Source organism: Pituophis catenifer, unplaced genomic scaffold (assembly GCF_029215685.1).
Source record: "Pituophis catenifer annectens isolate HBS135680 unplaced genomic scaffold, rPitCat1.0.hap2 SCAF_2, whole genome shotgun sequence".
NCBI classification, from domain to species: Eukaryota; Metazoa; Chordata; class Lepidosauria; order Squamata; family Colubridae; genus Pituophis; species Pituophis catenifer.
In genome coordinates this window covers 17,427,296-17,449,285 of record NW_027256882.1, presented here as the reverse complement: position 1 = coordinate 17,449,285, position 21,990 = coordinate 17,427,296, and the positions used below count along the sequence as shown (strand labels likewise).

At 40.9% G+C, this 21,990-nt stretch overlaps 1 protein-coding gene across 1 annotated transcript; it reads right to left on the bottom strand.

The window, feature by feature from the left end:
• Positions 1-20,549: 20,549 nt before the first annotated feature.
• LOC139309926 (vomeronasal type-2 receptor 26-like) lies at positions 20,550-21,392 on the bottom strand (the record flags this gene model as incomplete). The annotated part of the gene is made up of 1 exon (XM_070934108.1): positions 20,550-21,392. A coding segment is annotated over one exon (843 nt), but the record flags the coding sequence as incomplete, so codon positions are not given.
• Positions 21,393-21,990: the final 598 nt, after the last annotated feature.

The following is a 21,990-nucleotide window of genomic DNA, read 5'->3' as shown; positions in this document are numbered from 1 at the left end:
CTGGTTAAGTTCATAGAGAAATAATTGGGGAGGTATTAAATTGTTAAAAAATGGAGTTGCAGATGTATGAAGAGTTACTTTTGATGCTTAAAAGCATGCGTGAATCTTTAATAGGCAAAAAAGAAATGGAAAATTCATTTAAAAATACAGAAAAGAAAAGGAAGAGGAGTTGTAAGAGAAAAATTTAAATGAGAAGCAAGAAATTAATAATGTTGAAGAGCAAATATTAAAAAATAGAAATCAGAAAGGGGAAAAATCCCCCCTAAAACAGAAACAGACAAAAGGGAAAAGGGGGAAACAGTTCAAACAACACAACAACAACAAGAAGAAAAAGATAAAAGGAGCCAGCAGAAGAAATGTAACATATATAAAAAGAAAAAAAGAGAGAACTGAGAAATTAGAGCGAGATAAAGGGTCGTGCAAAAAACTATTAGAAAGGGGGATGTTAAAAAGGTTTCGAGATGATGGGTAAAGATGAGATGATGAAGTAAACATTAGGAAATATACACAAAATAGATTAATAAATGGGAATGGGAAAGTAGACAATATAATAATAATGGTGTTTTTTAAAGCTTTTTAACTTAGAATGAAATTTTAATTGTTATAGTAGTGGCAAGAGAGAAGAAGTATAGGATATACTGTGATGTTAGCTAGATGAAAGCATTAATGACTTGATAAAGCAATATGTGAGAATAACATGGCAGAAGTTGAAAAAATAATATAGGGTGGAAAATGATTATAAGTGATTATATGACAAAGATGAATGAAGCCCAGCTGCTGTGGCCTAGAGGTGGAGCTCTTGCCTCACAATCAGGAGGTTGTGAGTTTGATCCTAGGTAAGGGCAGATGTAGGGTATCTTGCTTGGGCAGTGGGTTGGATCCCTTCCAACTCTGTTAATCTGAATAGAATTTGTTTACATTAAATCCTAATAGATAGAAGGGGGAAAATAAGTAATTGGACAATACTATTAATTTTGATAACAATGTAATTAAAATGAATATTTAAAATGCTAATTGTATAGAAAATAATAATGTTCAAAACATGAAAGTGTTTCTTTTTGCAAAGAAGAAAAAATAGAATATGTTGGTGATAAACCACAGCAGATGGAAAGGGGGAAATAGGTAATTTAATATTATTATTATTATTATTATTATTATTATTATTATTATTATTATTATTATTATTATTATTATTATTCATATTTCTATGCCGCCCACTCTCCGAGGACTCTGCGCGGCTTACAACAAAGACAGTATACTAAATAGCATATTGCCCCCAACAATCTGGGTCTTCATTTTACCCACCTCGGAAGGATGGAAGGCTGAGTCAACCTTGAGCCGGTGAGATTTGATCCGCTGATTTGCTGAACTAGCAGTCAGCTGTAGTAGCTGCAATACTGCACTCTAACCACTGCGCCACCTCAGCTCATTTTGATAATCAAGTAAATTAAGATGACTGTATTATTGTTAATGAATGAGAAAAAGGAATTAGAGAGACTCTTCTGGAAATGAAGAAAGATGGCAAAGAACTGGAGCAATTGTCATTGAGAAGAAATATAAGGCGCAAAGTGATGTTATTTGAATATAAAATTGAAAACGATAAAAAATAATAGGGGGGAGGAATTAATTTGGCAGAAGTTGAAATAATAAGATATGGAGAAAAATGATAAATTTGGGATAAAGGATTACACAAAAGAGATAAATATTGGAAAAAATAGGAAGATTAAGAAGTATTATAAGGATGATTTTGATTATGTATAAAATGTGAACTCTGTTCATAAAATATGTATGATGAAAGAATTTTTTTTAATAAAACTTTTTTTTTTAAAATAGCTATACATCTTAAAGAATTATCACCTAGCAGCCCACATAGGACACGGCTGAATCAATTTGAAACACTGTTCTATATTACAGCATCCGAAAGATACCTTGCCAATTGTACTGAAGCGTCCCAAGCCTTTAAAAAAAATTGTAAGGGATCTATTCCCCACATTCAATTCTCACTGTATTGGTGCATAGGCTTAGCCACTTGAAAAGTCTCTCAAGGCTTTGGAAAACAGAGAAAAGACACCAATGTTTCACCCACCTTATTGAGCAACTTTAGCTGTGAAAGAGCATCTGGATTGATAATAAGTCTCTGTCTTTCAAAACTCCCCACTTGCTTTATAACGGGATCCTCCCTGGACAGAACTATCAAGCTTACAATGTTCAAATCTGCTGTCACATCCCCATTTTGGTCCAAGTACAGTTTCAGTTGGGAAAGATTGCAAAACTCGTTCTTCTTCAGAAAGGGATGGAACTAGAAGAGAAATATCCAGGAATGTTAAAAGTCTTTCTGCTACAGTTATCTCACTTGAGTTGGGACAACGAGTGTTATCACTGTCCTCAAAAGGGGAAAAGAAAGGTTCAGCAAAATTTGTCTATCATATAAATATTGATAAAATAAATAATTGATGAAATTGGTAGGGTATAGGGAGCATTCTAGACTGGATCACAAATAAATTGAACAAACAAATGAAAAGATAATTGATGAAGCCCTTGAAAACAAGGAGAGATTCTGGCTGAATGAAAACCATCCTAAAAGGAGGAACAATTTTACAGCTGATCCCGTGAACCAGAGAAGTTTCCCCTTCACTGATTGTTTTAATGCAAAACAGCCATCACTTAGAGAAGATTTAACTGGGATTCCTGCAGACAGAAAGGGTTATGCTGTATCAGTGATGGTGAACCTTTTTGGCACCAAGTGCCCAAATCAGAGCATGCGCCACAGCTCTAGAAACCCGAAGACCAGCTGGCCGGCATACACAAGCGGCGGTCACCTGGTTTTGGGGTTTCCACCAAGCACATGTGCACTGGCCAGATGGTATTGGGGTTTCTGGCATGCACGAAGACTAGCTGTGCGCCAGAAACCCGAAGAGCAACTGCCAACAGTGTGCATGCCCACAGAGAGGACTCTGAGTGCCACCTCTGACACGCGTGCCATAGGTTCGCCATAACGGTGCTAGGGTCTCCTTCAAATGTATGAACATACAATTCTAAAATGCTAATTACAAATTCATAAAGATAGGAATTTACTTCAAATGCATACATATTTTATAAAATTAACTGTTTAAGATCAAAATATAAATGTCATGGTAACCGCTCTTTGGAAAATTATCCACAAGTGATTAGATGGACCAAAGTTGTTGGCCTTTTGAAGCACAAAAAGGTTGAGATAGTTTCCTTTTCTCCTTTGTATTCCTTATCCAAAGAAAGTAACTTTGATGGATCTTTGTCAGGACCCCATACCTGCCATGGCTGCAGCCTTTGAGTCCCCAGCCTCTCTTCTCCCTCTTTTCTTCTCCTCTTGGATATGGAGGAATACGCAGCATTCAAGGCATGGGCCAGAGTATTCATCAAAGAGTAAATATAGGAGTTATATTGGTTCCAGATCTTATTTCTTTCCACTTTGGTCTTCAGTGGAGATTTCTGAGTGCATCTTCTCCGGCCTTTGACAGAAATTATGTCTTCTGAAAAAGAACAGAGAAAAGATTGATCTCCGAACTGTGGTTGCACAAAGAGATCTGGTTCAAAGGAACTGTCCTTTGGCCTTTTTTTCATCTGGAAAATGTAGATCCAAACACTATGGATATATTTCAGAAATATGTGTCTTTTTATTTCCCTTTCCCCAAGGACTGCAATTATCCAGATTTTCTCTTCAATGGGTTCTGGCAAACTTTTAAGTGTTGAATGGAAAAGATGAATTCTGTCCCAAACAGCAAAAAATTCTACGATGTGAACAAAGACATTGACTTGTCTCCACTTGGAAATGGCAACCCTGAGGGGAGCTGTATGTCCAGCTGGTGAAATTTGTTCTGATATAACAGCACAAATTCCATTCCTGACCAGCATAGGACTCAAAGCCCTCATGGAATTCTCTCCCTTCTCTGTGTCTGAAGCAAAGAGACCAATCAAGGTCCATCTGAAATGGAGGAGCAGTTTGACAATTCCTGGGTAGTGGATCCCTTCTTTGGGGAGCATCCGGTAAAAAAATGAGAATTGACTTTTATCACTCAGAGCCGCTGAAACAATGTTATAAGTGATCTGAAAAAGCAATGAACAATGCCATCATTCTTTCAATAAATCCAACTTTTTCCTCATCAAGGTATTAGAATATTGTATTCCTGATTATCTAATATTACAGACAGAATATTAGCAAGACCAGATAAAAAATACAAGAAAAGAAAGGAAGTAATTAAAAAAAAAATCAGAATAAAGAATGCAAATGATATTTCTTGCTCACTCCCTTTTTTTCTGAAATCAGACGCACATTTGCAAATTCAACTGAATTGTTTTGTTCAAATAAAGAGCCATATTTTACGTCAGATTTTTAAATTCTGTCCACAAAGGTTATATGTTGTTTTAATATAAGGATTTTGACCTTCTCCTTATTTTCACAGGTGTGCAGTAGAAGCCCCCAAAATAACGGGGATGGTGTCATGAGATGATAGGGCTGCTTTGCTGCTTTTCCCCTCCCCAGTATCAATCCCATCCATCACTAGACAATATACCTACACTGGCCACAGAGGAAAGCAACTCTTGAATGCCCTAGAGTGGATATGGTAGAATTTATTGCTTACCCATCCTACCGATTCACTCTTTTTACTAGATAGAAAGGCACACACACAAACCTGTGGGACTTTGTAGGTGTCTGCTAATGTTGACATCTGGATGGAGATGTCCCTGACAGCTGCATCAACAAGAGCCAAAAGGTGGTCCTTCCTTCCACAGCTGTAGTTGGGAACATTGGCTTCTCCAGTGGAGAGCATGTCCAGCAAGGCATCTGAAGTGCCAATTGTGTTCAGATAGTTGTCATGGATGTCGTAGCCAAGTGTGAGATTTTGCAGGAGCTGGGAATTCTTATTGATCACTTGAATAGCGAAAATAAAACGTAGGATTTTGGACCGATCAGAAGATATGCTACTGTAAAAGAATGTTCATTTTTATCATCACCATTACCATCATCATGAATAGCAAAATATATTTTATATTTTTGATATATTTTTGCTTGACTAATCAAAATAAAGCATAGCATTTTTCAATGAGCATTAGATAAACTCTTGTAAAAATGAACAAACAGCTGTAAATATGATCATGTCATTATCATCAACAGAACCAGCAATATACTTCTTTTCAATCTAAACCACTTTCTCTTTTGAAGCCTACAGAGTCTTAAGCCATTACTGACTCCAAACCCAGAGACAAATGATACTCACCCATCTCCATTCAATTTTAACGAACATTGGGAAGATGGAATTGATACAGTCCTCCACATGGGATAAGAATCGGAAATACACTATTCTTTGGGGCAGTACTAATTTTCATCTGCCCAATAATCAGGATTCAAAATAATTGAATAATTACAGTAGAACTGCCATAAAAGGAAGAGGATGCTTCAAAAGTGACCCAGAAACCAATTCTAAAAATAAGTTATCCTGTATTTCTATAAGGATCTGGAAGTAAATATCAATGAGTAGTTGTATTTGAAATAAGCTGGGAAGGGGAAAACTACAAGAATCACTAATTTAAACAAAAATCAGTATTCAAGTCATGAATTCAAGATTGAACAGGCAGAGGAAAATAATCTGGACTTGTTTTATATTATTTTTCTGTTCCATCTTTGGATTTGAATCTGTTCCTCAAAATAAGACAAAGAAAGCATGGAAATCAAAATTATTAAGGGAATTAGACAGGAGAGGTGCTGCCATATCCATCTGGAATAAGTGGAATAAGGAGAAAAAAAATGAGGTGTTAGAATTATAAATGGAGGGAATGCAACTCCATTATCCTGAATGACTTATGAGTTAGACTGACTAGAAGGAGCTGCATTGAAAGGGAACATAATGGGAGATATTTTTGTTCCACTGGTGATAACAGCAATGAGATGGTCTCCTGGTCTGTAATAGCTCCATGGTTTTTCTCCATCCTGGTGTTCCAGAGTCAGTGGACATTTCATTCTAAGCTTTCCAGAGATTGGCTGGGGCAGCAGTAGCATCAGAAGCAGAAGTAGGAGGTTCATAATTCATGGGGCTGAATCAATTCCCTTCCTGTTTCTAAACAAGAACAAAAAGAGTTGAAGAATTAACAGCCCTAAAGAATTAAGAGACAAACCAGGCTTCACCTGGAAAGGAGAGAAAGGTACATTTAACAGCATAGCCCCTGCCTGTCCTAAAATTCACATAACACAAAGTGCGACCGAAAGCATTTATCCTTTTCTGATGCCCTCCACACTGCTTCAGTCTGATGATTACATCAAAGGCAGTCACTAGAGAAGTAGAAGGAGACATCTCAAAGAGCAGTATGGTGATAATTACAGTGAGAATCTACTTTTCCTCTGGGGATTCTGAATTTATTCCTGATATACAGCATGTTAGTGAAAAATTACAGATACAGTATACCCCTGGCAGAATTCCATGGTAATTATGATCTGTCCTGTCAGGATATGTCTAAAAAATGACTCTTTTCTCCAGAGACAGCTGATTAAGGTCACCCAGAAACATGGAGTTTGGTGCCACTCAAGGTTGAGGACACTGAATATTTTTGGATTATATCATTGTATAAATATGAAGAAAGATATAGGGATAATAGATCTTTTTTCCCCTTGACACCAATTGTTGTGACCTAGGTTCAAATGGTTATTACCAGACACAATCAGTCCTAAACAAACATATTTTATTGGAACAGCTGAGAATTACTTCATTCTCAGCTTAGTTAAATTAAGTCCAAAACAAATTCTTCATAAACAGTCCTTTGGCCTTATCACCAACTTTTGTCTTCTTTGGCACACTGCCAAAGGCTTTTCTTGGCAAAAGTTCAGAAGCAAGACATGCTGACAAGAAACAAATGTAGCAATGTTGCTTTCCTACAAAGATCCCAAGAGCTGTTGCTGCTGTTTTAAGGCTTCTTTGAGGGGCCAATCATCTCCTGGCCTTACTCCCGAGTCGTCCTTTTTGCTTTAGCTGCTTTTGCCTTCTGGCAGCTCTTTACATGCATGCACTAGGAACAGGTTCCTCCTGTTCCTCTGCCTCTCTACGGACTCTGGAGGCTCCGGAGTCCGCTCATCATTCCCAGATGTCCCTGGCCCCATATCTGCCTCTGACACAGAGCCCTCATCTGGGCCTTCCCCTGATTCCAGGACTGGCCCATTTTCCTCCCCAGCCTCCTCACTGTCAACTCTGCTGCCAGCTCCACAGGCTGCTGGATGACCACATGAATTCCCTTCTTCTAGTTGTGTGGATGTATTCCATGGTAGTGGAGCTCTTTGGTCTTCACATCTCTGAGGCTATGTGTGATCCCCCTCCCAAGACTGCCAAGTTCTTGAAAGAGGTGGTTGGGCATCCCTGTGTTCCTAGTTTATCATAGTCAGTTGTCAGAAAGATTCTTGTTTGGAGAGAAAGTAAATTGAGATGTACACCTTGACATAGAAGGGAGAACTGGGAGATTGAGTTAGAGGGGGCAGCAAGCCACCTGATGGTGATACAGAGAGGATGGGAATATCCTTGGGGACATCTGGTCTTTTTTAAAAAAAAATCTATTCCCATTTTTCAGATCTTATCTCAGTGCCTGACTACAAGAAGTTTTGTGATGCTGAATTCTGGCTATTGTTTTGGATGATGCATAACAAGGCTGGTTTCACCCATGATATTTTCTGACATGTCTCAGGGAAGCCTGGTTGTGCCCAGAGAGGAGCAATCCCCATCTTGGTTGAATATGTGCCACCCCGAAAGAAAGATGTAAAAATGAAAATGGATATGCTAAAACATAAAATGGAGTTACTGGAGAAGGAAGAGCTAGCCCAAAAAATAAGAAGTGCTAAACAGAATTATTTTGAAAATGCAAATAAACCAGGAAGGTGGCTAGCATATAAATTGAAAAAAGAAAGGGAATAATAAAAAAAAAAAGTAAATTTGGAAATAAAGAGATGGGAAAATAATACAAGAATACCATAAGCAACTTTATAAAAGAGAGCAGGTTGAAGAAGGGAAAGTTAAAAAATACCTACAGAACGCAAAACTACCTTTGATCCCCAAGGACATTGAAGAAATGCTAAATGGGCATATAACAATGATGGAACTAACAGAAGCAATTAAGAAACAAAAAATTGAAAGACACCAGGACCAGATGGTTTGCCTGTTGAATATTATAAGACATTACAAGAATCCTTATGCCTCCCATTTTTGGACGTTATGAATGAAGTAATGATTAATAAAACAATACCCCAATCATGGACTGAGGCTTATATCACACTGATTCATAAAGAAGACACAGACCCACAGCAAGTTAAAAACTATAGGCCTATATCCCTGCTAAATTCAGATTATAAAATCTTTGCTTCAATACTGGCAGAAAGACTTACGAGATACTTGAATAACTTTATTCATCCAGATCAAAATGGATTTCTTCCAAAAAGACAAATCAGAGACAATATAAGAATAATTTGGAATACCCTAGAATATTATGAAGCGCACCAGTGGTGGGATTCAACCAGTTTGCACCAATTCGGGAGAACCGGTTGTTAACTTTCTGAGCAGTTTGGAAAACTAGTTGTTGGAAGAAATCATTAGGGCAGAGAACCGGTTGTTAAATTACTTGAATCCCACCACTGAAGCGCACCCTGAAAAACAAATGGCCTTGGTATTTTTAGACACACAAAAAGCATTTGATAATGTGAACTGCCGATTTATGATGTTACAAATGGAAGAGATGGGCTTTGGAAGGAAATTTATTCAGGCAATTGAAGCTATATATACGAAACAGACGGCAAAGGTAATGATTAATGGAGAATTGATTGATGCTATTGAAATAGAAAAAGGTACTCAACAAGGATATCCCTTATCCCCATTGTTATTTATATTGACATTGGAAGTGTTGAATAGAAAGGTTAGAGAAGAAAAAGAGATAAAAGGAATGAAAATTAGAAAGGAAGAATATAAATTACAAGCTTTTGCTGATGACCTGGTTTTTATTGTTGAAGAACCATTAACATCAATAAATAAATTGATAGAAAAAATAGGCGAATTTGGGGAGGTTGCTGGTTTGAAAATTAATAAAGAGAAAGATGAAGATAATGACTAAAAATATGTTAAAAAAACAAAAAGAAGAACTGAGGGAGATCTCTAAGATGCAGGTCACAAATAAGGTAAAATACTTGGGGATTCAATTAACAGCAAGATATAGTTCTCTTAAAGAAAATAAGTATAATAAGCTCAAGCAACAGATAGGACAGGATTTGGTGAAATGGGGAAATCTTTGATTGGTAGAATTGCAACTATTAAGATGAATATTTTACCTAGAATCTTGTATCTTTTTCAGACAATTCCTGTAAAGCTGGGTAAAGAATATTTTGCAGACTTAAATAAAATGGTTTTGAAATATGTTTGGCAGGGAAAGAAGGCAAGGATAAAACTCAAACTGTTACAAGCTGCTAAAATGAGGGGTGGTTTTGGATTACCGGATTTTGAATTATACTATCAAGCGATTTGTTTAATGTGGATTGAAGAATGGGTAACATTGAAAAACACTAGATTATTAAATTTGGAGGGACATGATTTGCTGATGGGATGGGATGCTTTCTTATGGTATAAAGGAACTAAAATTCAGGGGTATTTTAGAAGACACCAGAAACGTGAAGCTTTGTTTTTGACATGGGAGAAGTTTAAAAAATACTATCATTTGAAGATTCCAGTCTGGGTATCTACAATTGAAGCTTTTTCTTATCCAGTGGTATTTGAAGGGGAGCAAATTATTAGATATAATGAATTATTGGATGAAAAGGGTGAACTTAAATTGAAACAAAACTTAGAAGATCAGGGAATCAAGATAGATTGGTTTTCATACATGCAAATACTTTCCAGATATCAAGAAGACTTTAAACAAGAAGGTATTTATAGTGTTTTGACTGGTTTAGACAAGATATTAATGGGTTCAGATGACCATGTAATTAAAAAGTTATATGGATATTTACTTGAAGCAAAATTGGAAGAAGAACAAATTAAAGAATCAATGATAGCATGGGGAAAAATTTTGGTTATAGTATTGATTTAGAGAAATGGCAAAAATTGTGGTCACATAATTATAAAATGACAATGTCAACAGCATATAAAGAGAATTTGTATAAGATGTTTTACAGATGGCATTTACCCCCAACGATAATAGCCAGGATGTTTAAGAATAAATCAGAGAAATGTTGGAAGTGTCATCAAACTCCAGGTTCGTACTACCATATGTGGTGGACATGTGTGGAAGCAAGGAGATTTTGGACTAAAATACATATGTGGTTAGAAAAAATGACAAAGAGACATATTGACTTTAAACCAGAAATATTTTTATTAGGAATTTTTTTTTTGCTTTTAATTTATATGCCGCCCTTCTCCAGAGACTCAGGGCGGCTTACAATGCGTTAAGCAATAGCCTTCATACTTTTGTATATTTATACAAAGTCAGCTTATTGCCCCCACAATCTGGGTCCTCATTTCACCTACCTTAGAAAGGATGGAAGGCTGAGTCAACCTTGAGCCTGGTGAGATTCGAACTTGCAGTAATTGCAAGCAGCAGTTGTTAATGACAGTGCTTAGTCCACTGTACTACAGGCTCTTTACCAGAGACATTAAATAAAGAATTACAATACTTAATTGTGAACATTTTAACAGTGGCCATAATTGTATTTGCCAAAAACTGGAAAGGGGAGAAGATAATTACTGATGAAGAAATTATTATGAAAATGTTGGACTGTGCTGAAATGAGTAGATTGACATTTGAAATAAGAGAACAGGAAGATAAACACTATTATTTGATATGGGAGATATTTTATCAATGGTTTGACAAAAAAGTATGGAGATGAGATAGCATATATGAAATGCTTAAATTTTTATCTTCAGTTTAAGTAAAGAATAATTGTTATATGAGGAGATCTGGAGAATTGTAAGCACGAAATGATTTCAACCGATTGAGATGCTGTTTATAATTGTTTGTAAGGATGATATTTTTATGTTGTTGTTGTTGTTTTATTTTATTTTTTAATTTTAACCTAAAGTAAAACTTTTTTCAAAAAAAAAAAAAAAGAATATGTGCCACCCCGGTTGTGGTTTGCCCCAAGTTAGACCCCAGGGGAAAAGAGAAAGGGTGACTGCTGTCATCCATGGCTTGTTATGGGCTCTTAGGAGGCTGCATCGAGATCTCTTTTTTGTCTCAGGGTGGTTGAAATGAAATATGGCACTGGATGTGTGAAATGTTGGATCTAGCCCAATAACTCAAAGACAAATTTCAATCCTTTTCTGGATCTTTATTGTAGGCTTAGTGGTACTGAAGGTCACTGACCTTGTACCTTTCTCTTTCAGGTATACATCTGGAATAGAAGGTGGACCTCGTGGTTGGAGCTATTATACCCAGGAGGAGGGGCAAGGAGGTAAGGAGTGGTTACAGGGGTTATGGGATATGTGGTCAGTTAACCCTCGCAGGGCTGGGTGGTCAGGGAGATGTTGCAGTTAGACATTTACCATGACAGGATGACATGAATATCAGTGTGTTGCAAAGGACAAGTTGCTTTTGCAGTCCTTTAAGTGCCTATTTGATTGGATTGTTTTGATGGAATTTTCTTTAACAAGTCTTTTTGAGATGCAAAGGAAAGGAGGTATAAGAATTCCATCCATTCAGCCATTTTCCATGTAGAAATATGGACATCTGAATTTCCTTGACTCCTTCACATAACCAAAGTGGGCATAATTCATATCTTCCATCAAATACAAGGAACTATTATAATTCTCCCCACATCATTATGCTCATGTCTGTACATTTATTCCAGCTAATATAAACAAAAATACATTTGTTCAATAGGTAATATTTGAATGTTTTTCTTCTCCATTTCAATTTGTCACAGGTTCTTTTACATAAAGCTTTCTCCTTTCTAGAACAACTCTTTTTTTCAATTAAATCAGGAAGACTGGGAAGAATCCCAGGTTCTCCCCCTACCTGCTTCTACTCCATCCTCGTTTTTGTCTTAGACTGGGCCCTTTTAGCTACTCCCACAATCTTATCCTCCGTCTTAAATGCTTTTCTCTGAATCCAACTTTCAGCAAATGGAAAATACCTTCCAAGTTAAAAATAACTTCCACCTATTCCTTTCCCGGTGACTGTACTTTGGCTTTGACCATTGCAACCATCTTTGTCTGCCCAAACATTATGTAAGAGGTATAATGTTGCCTTTTTTTAAATAAATGAGGCCATATTAGTGTTGGTCTATTGCCAGTATCTACTAAGCCTCTCACAGCGATTCCATTAACTTTTGCTGAAATCGTATTTGTTTTGCCCTACTTCAGTCATTCTCTTTTTTTCCCTGGTTTCTACAGTGTACAAATGGCCACTTTCCCCATTGTTGCATTTTTCTCTTTCTTTTTCTCTGTCTCTTTCTTATGATTATCGCCTAGGTTCAACTTCATACAACTTTTTATCCATGGGAGGGTTGCAGTATCAATTCTCGAGATAGGGGAGTTAGTGATTGAGCCCTTGTCATGGTCGGCTCATTCCCTTCTTAGGCTTGACTTTCTAACTGCCACACCCCACCGCAGGGAAGCGGAACAGACCAGATTATTATTATTATTATTATTATTATTATTATTATTATTATTATTATTATTATTAATTTAATTTAATTTGTATACCGCCCTTCTCCCAGAAGGGACTCAGGGCGGTGAACAGCCAAAATTAAAAAACATACAAATGCAAAAGTTAAGATAATTAAAAGAATTAAATCACTGGCTACCCAATTTAAAACCCCAAATCCATAAAATTTAAAATCCCAATTAAAAACCATTTAGGCTAGGCCGGCTTGATGAAATAAAATCGTCTTCAGGGCTTTACGGAAGGTCCGGAGGTCCGGAATCAATTGTATTCCAGGAGGCAGCTCATTCCACAGGGCGGGTGCCCCCACAGAGAAGGCTCGCCCCCTGGGGGCCGCCAGCCGACATTGCCTGACTGACTGCACCCCGAGGAGACCCTCTATGTGAGAGTGTATTGGCTGGTGGGAGGTTATCGGTAGCAGCAGGCGGTCTCGCAAATACCCTGGCCCTAAGCCATGGAGCGCTTTAAAGATGAGAACCAACACCTTAAAGTGCACCCGGAAGACCACCGGGAGCCAATGCAGCTGGCACAGGAGAGGTGTTACGTGGGAGCGCCATGTCGCTCCCATAATCACCTGTGTGGCCACATTCTGCACCAGTTGGAGCCTCTGAGTGCTCCTCAGGGGGAGCCCCATGTAGAGAGTGTTACAGTAGTCCAGGCGTGACGTAACCAAGGCATGAGTGACTGTGCACAAGGAGTCCCGATCCAGAAAAGGGCGCAACTGGCGTATCAGGCGAATCTGATAAAAAGCCCCCCTGGCCACGGCCGTCATATGCTCTTCTAAAGACAGCCGTGTGTCCAGGAGGACGCCCAAGTTGTGAGCCCTGTCCGTGGGGGCCAATAACTCACCCCCAATAGCCAGCAATGGCACCAGCTGGCTATACCGGGACGCTGGCATTCACAGCCACTCGGTCTTGGAAGGGTTGAGCCGAAGCCTGTTCCTCCCCATCCAGACCCGCACGGCCTCCAGACACTGGGACATCACTTCGAGGGCATCATTGGGGTGGTCTGGGGTGGAAATGTACAGCTGAGTGTCATCAGCGTACAGATGGCATTGCACCCCAAAACCACGGATGATCTCACCCAGCGGCTTCACATAAATGTTGAACAGGAGCGGCGAGAGGACCGACCCCTGTGGCACCCCACAAGCAAGGCGCCTCGAGGTCGACCTCTGCCCCCCTGCCAACACAGACTGCGACCGGTCAGAGAGATAGGAGGAGAACCACCACAGCACGGTGCCTCCCACCCCCAGTCCCTCCAGCCGGCGCAGCCTGATACCATGGTCGATGGTATCAAAAGCCGCTGAGAGGTCTAACAGGACCAGAACAGAGGAACAACCCCTGTCCCGAGCCCTCCAGAGATCATCCACCAATGCGACCAATGCCGTCTCCATGCCTGAAGCCGGACTGGCACGGATCTAGATAGACGGTTTCATCCAGGAACTGTGGGAGCTGTCGCACAACCACACTCTCCACAACCTTCACAACAAAGCGAAGGTTGGAGACCGGACGGTAGTTTGCCAAAACGGCTGGGTCCAGAGAAGGCTTCTTGAGGAGGGGCCTCACCACCGCCTCTTTCAAGGCAGGAGGCAAGAAACCCTCTCTCAGAGAAGCATTTATAATCCTCTGGAGCCAGCCTCGTGTTGCCTCCCGGGTGGCCAGTACCAGCCAGGAGGGGCATGGGTCCAATAAACATGTGGTTGCGTTTAATCTCCCCAGGATCCTGTCCACGTCGTCAGGAGTCACAGGGTCGAACTCATCCCAGGTAACATTCTCAAGACCAGCTTCAGTCACCCCGCCAGGATCTACCCAGTCAGAGTCCAAGCCTTCCCGAATCTTTTATCATGCAGATACTGTGCAAAATCCTCAGCCTGCCCTTGCAAGGGGTCTTCCCACGCTCCCTGATGTAGGAGGGAGCGAGTCACCCTAAACAAGGCGGCTGGGCGGTTATCTGCCGATGCAATAAGAGCGGAAAAGTGGTTACGCTTTGCCGCTTTTATCGCCACTAGATAGGTCTTAATATGAGACCTAACTAGTGTTCGGTCAGATTCGGAGCGACTAGCCCTCCAACCACTCTCTAGGCGTCTTTTCCAGAGCTTCATCTCCCTCAGCTCCTCGGAAAACCAAGGGGCCAGGCAGGTTCGGCATCGGGTCAGAGGTCGCAAAGGCACGACTTGGTCCAGAGCACCGGCGGCTGTCCTATCCCAGTCAGCCACCAGATCTTCATCCGAGTCGTGAGCCAGAGTTTTAGGAACTGGCCCAAGCTCCCTCTGGAAACTATCAGGATCCATCAGGTGCCTGGGGCAGAACCACGTGGTCGGTTCCGCCTCCCTGCAGTGGGGTGCAGCGGTCAAAAGGTCCAGTCTCAGGAGAAAATGGTCCGACCATGACAGGGGTTCAATAACTATATCCCCTATATCCAGACCACTCCGCCACTGACCAGAGATAAAAACCAAGTCCAGAGTGTGTCCTCCCACGTGAGTGGGGCCATGAATAAATTGTGTCAGGTCCATGGCTGTCATGGAAGCCATAAACTCCCGAGCCATCCCAGACGCCTCACCGGTAGACGGCAGGTTGAAATCCCCCATGACCAAAAGTCTGGGGGTATCAACCGCCACCCCGGCAATAATGTTGAGAAGCTCGGGCAGGGCCACTGTCATGTGGCAGGGAGCCAGGTACGCGATCAGCAGGCCCATCTGCATCCCATGGCCCCACTTCACCAGGAGAGACTCACATCTGGCTATCTGAGGTACAGGGGCCACCCCAGGCACCTGATGGATCCTGATAGGTTCCAGATGGAGCTTGGGCCACTTCCTGAGGCTCTGACTCATGGCTCGGCTGAGGAGCTGGTGGCCGCCTGGGATAGGGTGGCCGCTGACGCTTTGGATCGAGTCGTGCCTGTGCCTGTGCAGCCTCTGACCCATCGCCGAGACTACCTGGCTTCTTGGTTCTCCGAGGAGCTGAGGGAGATGAAGCACTGGAAAAGAAGACTAGAGAGCAGCTGGAGATCTAGTCGCTCCGAATCCGACCGAACGCTGGTAAGGTCTCATATTAAGACCTACCTGGTGGCGATAAAAATGGCAAAATGTAACTATTTTTCTGCTCTTATCGCATTGGCAGATAACCGCCTGGCTGCCCTGTTTAGGGTGACCCACTCCCTCCTCCATCTGGGAGCATGGGAGGATCCTTTGCAGGGTCGTGCTGAGGATTTTGTCCAGTATCTGCACGATAAAATCACTCAGATTTGGAAAGGCTTGGTCTCTGACTGAGTAGATACAGATGGGATGATGGGTGCCAGTCTTGAGACTGCCATTTGGGAGGAGTTCGACCCCGTTGCTCCGGAGGACGTGGACAGGATACTGGGGCGGCTGAACGTGACCACATGTTTATTGGACCCGTGTCCCTCCTGGTTGGTGCCGGCCTCACAGGAGGTTACATGAGGCTGGCTCCAAGGGATTATCAATGCTTCCTTGAGTGAGGGTGTCTTGCCATCTGCCTTGAAAGAGGCGGTGGTGAGGCCCCTCCTCAAGAAGCCTGCTCTGGATCCGGCTTTTTGGCTAACTACCGTCCGGTCTCCAACCTTCCCCTCTTGGTGAAGGTTGTTGAGAATGTGGTGGTGCGACAGCTTCCTGGGTACCTGGATGAAGCTGTCTATCTGGATCTGGGCACAGCACGGAAACAGCATTGGTCGTGTTGGTGGATGAGTTCTGGAGGGCTCGGGATAGGGGTTGTTCCTCTATCCTGGTCCTGTTAGATCACTCAGCGGCTTTTGATACCATCGACCATGGTATCCTGCTGCGCCGGTTGGAGGGGTTGGGAGTGGGGGGCACCGTTTTGCGGTGGTTCTCCTCCTATCTCTCCGACCAGTCGCAGTCGGTGTTGGCAGGGGGACAGAGGTCGACCCCAAGGCGCCTTGTTTGTGGGGTGCCACAGGGGTTGGTCCTCTCGCCCCTTCTGTTCAACATTTATGTGAAGCTGCTGGGTGAGATCTTCCGTGGCTTTGGGGTGGAGTTCCATCAGTACGCTGATGATACTCGGCTGTACATCTCCTCCCCAGGCCATCCCATTGATGCCCTTGAAGTAATGTCCCGGTGCCTGGAGGCCGTGTGGATCTCGATGGGGAGTAACAGGCTTCGACTCAACTCTTCCAAGACCGAGTGACTGTGGCTTCCGGAGTCCCGATATAGCCAGATGGTGCCATCGCTGGCCATTGGGGGCGAGTTATTGGCCCCCACGAACAGGGCTCGCAACTTGGGCATCCTCCTGGATGCATGGCTGTCTTTAGAAGAGCATATGACAGCCGTGGCTAGGAGGGCTTTTTATCAGGTTCGCCTGATTCGCCAGTTGCGTCCCATTCTGGATCGGGACTCCTTACGCACAGTCATTCAGGCATTCGTCACTTCCCGCCTGGACTACTGTAATGCTCTCTACATGGGGCTCCCCTTGAGGAGCACCCGGAGGCTCCAACTGGTGCAGAATGCGGCCGCGCCGGGGATTTTGGGAGCGATGGGGCGCTCCCATGTGACACCTCTCCTGCGTGAGCTGCATTGGCTTCCAGTGGTCTTCCGGGTGCACTTCAAGGTGTTGGTCACCACCTTTAAAGTGCTCCATGGCATAGGGCCTGGGTATTTGCAGGACCGCCTTCTGTCGCCGATAGCCTCCCACCGACCAGTACGCTCCCACAGAGAGGGACTCCTCAGGGTGCCGTCAGCCAGGCAATGTCGGCTGGCAACCCCCAAGGGGAGAGCCATCTGTGGCAGCTCCTGCCCTCTGGAACGATTTGCCCCCAGAGATACGAAGAATATCGGATCTCTGGGTCTTTCGCTGTGCCCTAAAAACTTTTCTTTTCCATTAAGCAGGGCTGGTGAGAAACCCCCCCCCCCCTTTTATTTTAGCTTTTTAAATTGTCAATGGGTTTTAGTATGAATATTTTAAATTTTGGGCCAAAGTCATATAATTCTTTTAAAAATTTTAAATTTTGTATTGGTATGTGTTTTAGTTCTGGCTGTGCACCGCCCTGAGTCCACTTGGAGAAGGTTGGGATATAAATTGAATAAATAAATAATAATAATAATAATTATCAAGCTTCAGCCAATGATTCTTGGAGATTTGAAAATGCCTCCAAACCTCTCAGCCTTTGAAGGATTAAAAATACAATTTTTGAAAGAATAGTTAAATAACATGTCACTGCACTTCTTGGCACTCCTTCAAGAGTCTCAACATCTTTTTTACATTGTGGCAACCAAAACTGGATGCAGTATTCCAAGGTCAGGCCACACTTAAGAAGGTAAGGACACACTCCTCCCAACGTTGCTGAAGCCAACTGTCACTGATCAGAATCTTTGTTCTGTTGCTAGGCAACTAACCTAACGGAACCTCCCTTCTGCTCTCCTTCCTCCATGAGAAGTCAACACTTCAAGAGCCAAAATAAACAGCAAAGGGGACCAAGGAAAACTTTGATTTGTCCCCTTATGGATATCACAGGATTTAGTTAGAACACCATTAACCATAAGTTCAGCCTTCTGACACTAAATTTCTTGAATAAAATTTTCAGCAAGGCTCATATCTTCCAGAACATTAAGCAAAAAAGGCCAATGCAAATGATCAAAGGCTTTCTCTGCATCTAAGAAGAACTATGCGGTTTGTATTTTGTTATGTTGTTATAAAAGTACTATAACAACTAACACAGTTCTCACATTGTCTTTTGTCATTTAATAAAAAGCCACATTGATCTTTATGAATAAACTCTTGGAAAATGTTTTTAGACTACCAGCTAAATTTTATCTGAACACTTTATCATTACCATTCATAAGTGAATGGTGATTATAAACATGCAATCAGCATCTCCCTGTAGACGACTCTCTACAACTCTGAGGAAGATACATCCTGAGGGTCCCTCATGGCCCCTCCAGACCCTCAAGCCAAATTCTCCCCTGCAGCCACTGCTCCCACTTGTCCCAAAGGCTCCACTTGGGGAGAATCCAGGGGTGAAATGGTACCAGTTCGGGCCGGTTCACCCGAACCGTTAAAAAAAAAATGTTACTGGTTCGCTGACCTGACAATGAAAAAATGTAAAAGAAAAGTTCCGATGATCAGTTGAGTGACGCACAATCGTCGGAACTTTTTTTTTTTTTTTTTTACTTTTTAAGCATTTTTTTACCAGCAGTTCAGGCAAATAGGTAGTAAAAAAATGCTTTAAAAAAGTGAAAAAAGGTTGCTCAGATGATTGCATGAAACAGCTGCTATATTTCACATGACTGTAGTGTGGGCAGTGAGCTTACAAAAAATAGAGAGCTGAAAGCTCCATTAATAAAAATGAATGTATTACCAAAAATATTATTTTTATTTCAAACTATACCAATAAAACTGGAGAAAAAATATTTTGAAGAGTTGAAGACAATAACATGGAAATATGTGTGGCAAAGAAAGAGAGCAAGGATTAACATAAAAATGCTACAAGATGCAAGAATTAGAGGTGGGTTCAGCCTTCCGAATTGGGAATTATATTATCAAGGGGCAGCGTTAAAATGGATTAAAGAATGGATTTTATTACGGAATACAAGATTATTGACATTGGAGGGTCATGATTTATAATTGGGTTGGCATGCCTTTTTATGGTATGGGAAACAAAGGATACATGGATATTTCCAAAGACATTATGTAAGAAATGGTTTGTTATCAGTGTGGGAGAGAGTAAAAGAAAAACATTATTTAAATATTCCAATGTGGCTTTCTACAATAGAAGCAGTGACATACCCAAATATTGTGTACATGGGGAATATTGTTAGATATAAAGACATTCTGACAGATCGGGGAGAACTGAAACAAAAACAAGAACTAGAGAGTCAAGGGATCGAGATAGATTGGTATACAAGATTGCAAATACAATCAAGATATGAAGCAGTTCATAGACAATATGACTTTAACTTGGGGAAATCAGAACTGGATGAAATATTGACAGGAACAGATGAGAAAATGATTAAGAAACTATATAATTATTTATTGTGTATTAGACTAGAAGACGAAGAAGTAAAAGAAACAATGATAGCATGGACAAAGAATTTTGGATACACCATAGAATTAGATAAATGGCAACAACTTTAGGAAAGAAATGATAAATTAACAATGGCAACAGCCTATAAAGAAAACCTGTATAAGATGTTTTATAGATGGCATATGCCACCAGAAAGATTAGTTAAAATGTTTAAAGATAAATCAGCTAAGTGTTGGAAATGTCACCAGTTGCCGGGATCATACTATCATATGTGGTGGTTGTGTAAAGAAGCAAAACAATATTGGGTGAAAATACAAACATGGTTAGAGGGAATGTTGCAGCAACATATAGAATTGAAACCAGAGATATTCTTATTCGGAATATTACCAGAGAATTGTAGTAAAGAAGATACATTTAATTTAATCTAATTTAATTTAATTTAATTTAATTTAATTTAATTTAATTTAATTTAATTTAATTTAATTTAATTTAATTTATCAAATTTCTATGCCGCCCAACTCCCAAGGGACTCTGGGTGGCTTACAGCCAAAAAAAAAAATAATACACCAAAGAACATACATATTTGATTATTCATATAATAACAGCGGCTAGAATTGTATTTGCACAAAACTGGAAAGCACATAAAATCCTGTTGGAAGGAGAGTCTTATTTCTGAGCTTGTTCATTCCTGGATGTATGACAAATTCTATTACTAATTGGTTTATTTTACTAATTGATGATTATGTTGGAATTTAATGTCATTAACATTATACTCTTCATATATTTATTTCCTTCAATTTTAAATAGCCTTAATTGTCACATTGATTCAAAGGAAGAATACAAAACACCAATAACTGCAATGAAAAAATTAAATGTGATAAGCCTAAGAAACAATTTCACTGTCATTTCTCTACTTTTATCATGAGATGTTCCTTAGTGTTTAGATCTGGCCTCAGAATAATAATGTAGCACTTTGGGAAGAAGATGCAGCCCAGCAGTCCAGCACTGGAGGCCAAGATGGAGAAGACCTGAACAATCACCATGGACTTTCCTTTGGTGCTCAGGTAGGTGGGCAAGAAGGAGATCCAAACACTGCAGAAGACCAGCATGCTGAAGGTGATCAGCTTGGCTTCATTGAAGGCCCCAGGGAGATTCCTGGCCAGGAAAGCTACAGTGAAGCAAATGGCAGCTAGGAAACACATATAGCCAAGGACAACATAAAACATGGTGACAGAGCCTTCATTGCATTGAAGGATGATCGCTCCATGCTGGGAGTGGAGGTCAGAGTCAGGGAATGGGGGAGAAATTGCCAGCCATAAGGCACAGATGAAAATTTGGCCAGCAGAACCAGAAAGGATGATGGCATTGGTCAAGCTCTTCCCCAACCATCTTCTCACTTTGTTCCCTGGTTTTGAGGCTAAGAAGGCCAGCACCACCGTGATAGTTTTGGCCAGCACAGATGACACAGCTATTGAGAAGACAATGCTGAACACCGTTTGTCGGAGAAGACAGGTGGCTTTCCTTGGTCGTCCAATGAAGAAAAAGGAGGACAAGAAGCAAAGCAAGAGGGAGACCAGGAGGATGTAGGAGAGGTCCCGGTTGTTGGCTTTGACAATGGGAGTTTCTAGGTATTTAAGGAATATGATTAAAATGAATCCTGTGAATAGGAACAAGAGTAGGGCAATGGACACCAGGATGATGCCCAGATGTTCTTCATAGGAGAGGAAGGTTATTCTTTTTGGGATACATTGGATTCTGCTCTCGGTTGGATATTGATCATCTGGGCACTTGGTGCATTTTTCAGTATCTGAGAAAACAGAAAGTAATATTTCTTTTCTTTTCACCTTTCAAGAAAGATCTTCTTTGGATGTCAGATGATACTGACCAACCATGGCAGGTGCCAATAATGAAAAACCCAAAGGGGCAGGTTGACAATACTAACTGTGACTGTGGGATCATCCCACTAACTTTATATCATGTTAGGATGGAATGCCCCCTCAGAAGGTTCTCTGGATCTCTGCTTGAAATACATCATCTCAAGGGCATTGCTGCCCAATGGCTAAATGGTCCACATATCCAGCAATAGGTTTAGCCACTCTAGTAACTCTTCATACATAATTTAATTTTATTCATAATTGTACCCATCATTCCTATTATGCATTTTTAAAATAATTTACTGCTCTGGTGTTTTATAGTTTAATGCACATTTTATATGCTCTTTCTGCTAACTTTATGTATTAATGGTGTATTCTGCTACACCGTATGAAATAAATACAATTGCTTAGTTGGTTCTCTTTTTTCCCTGATTTCTCTTTAGATTGGTTTCCTTTTAATAACAATATG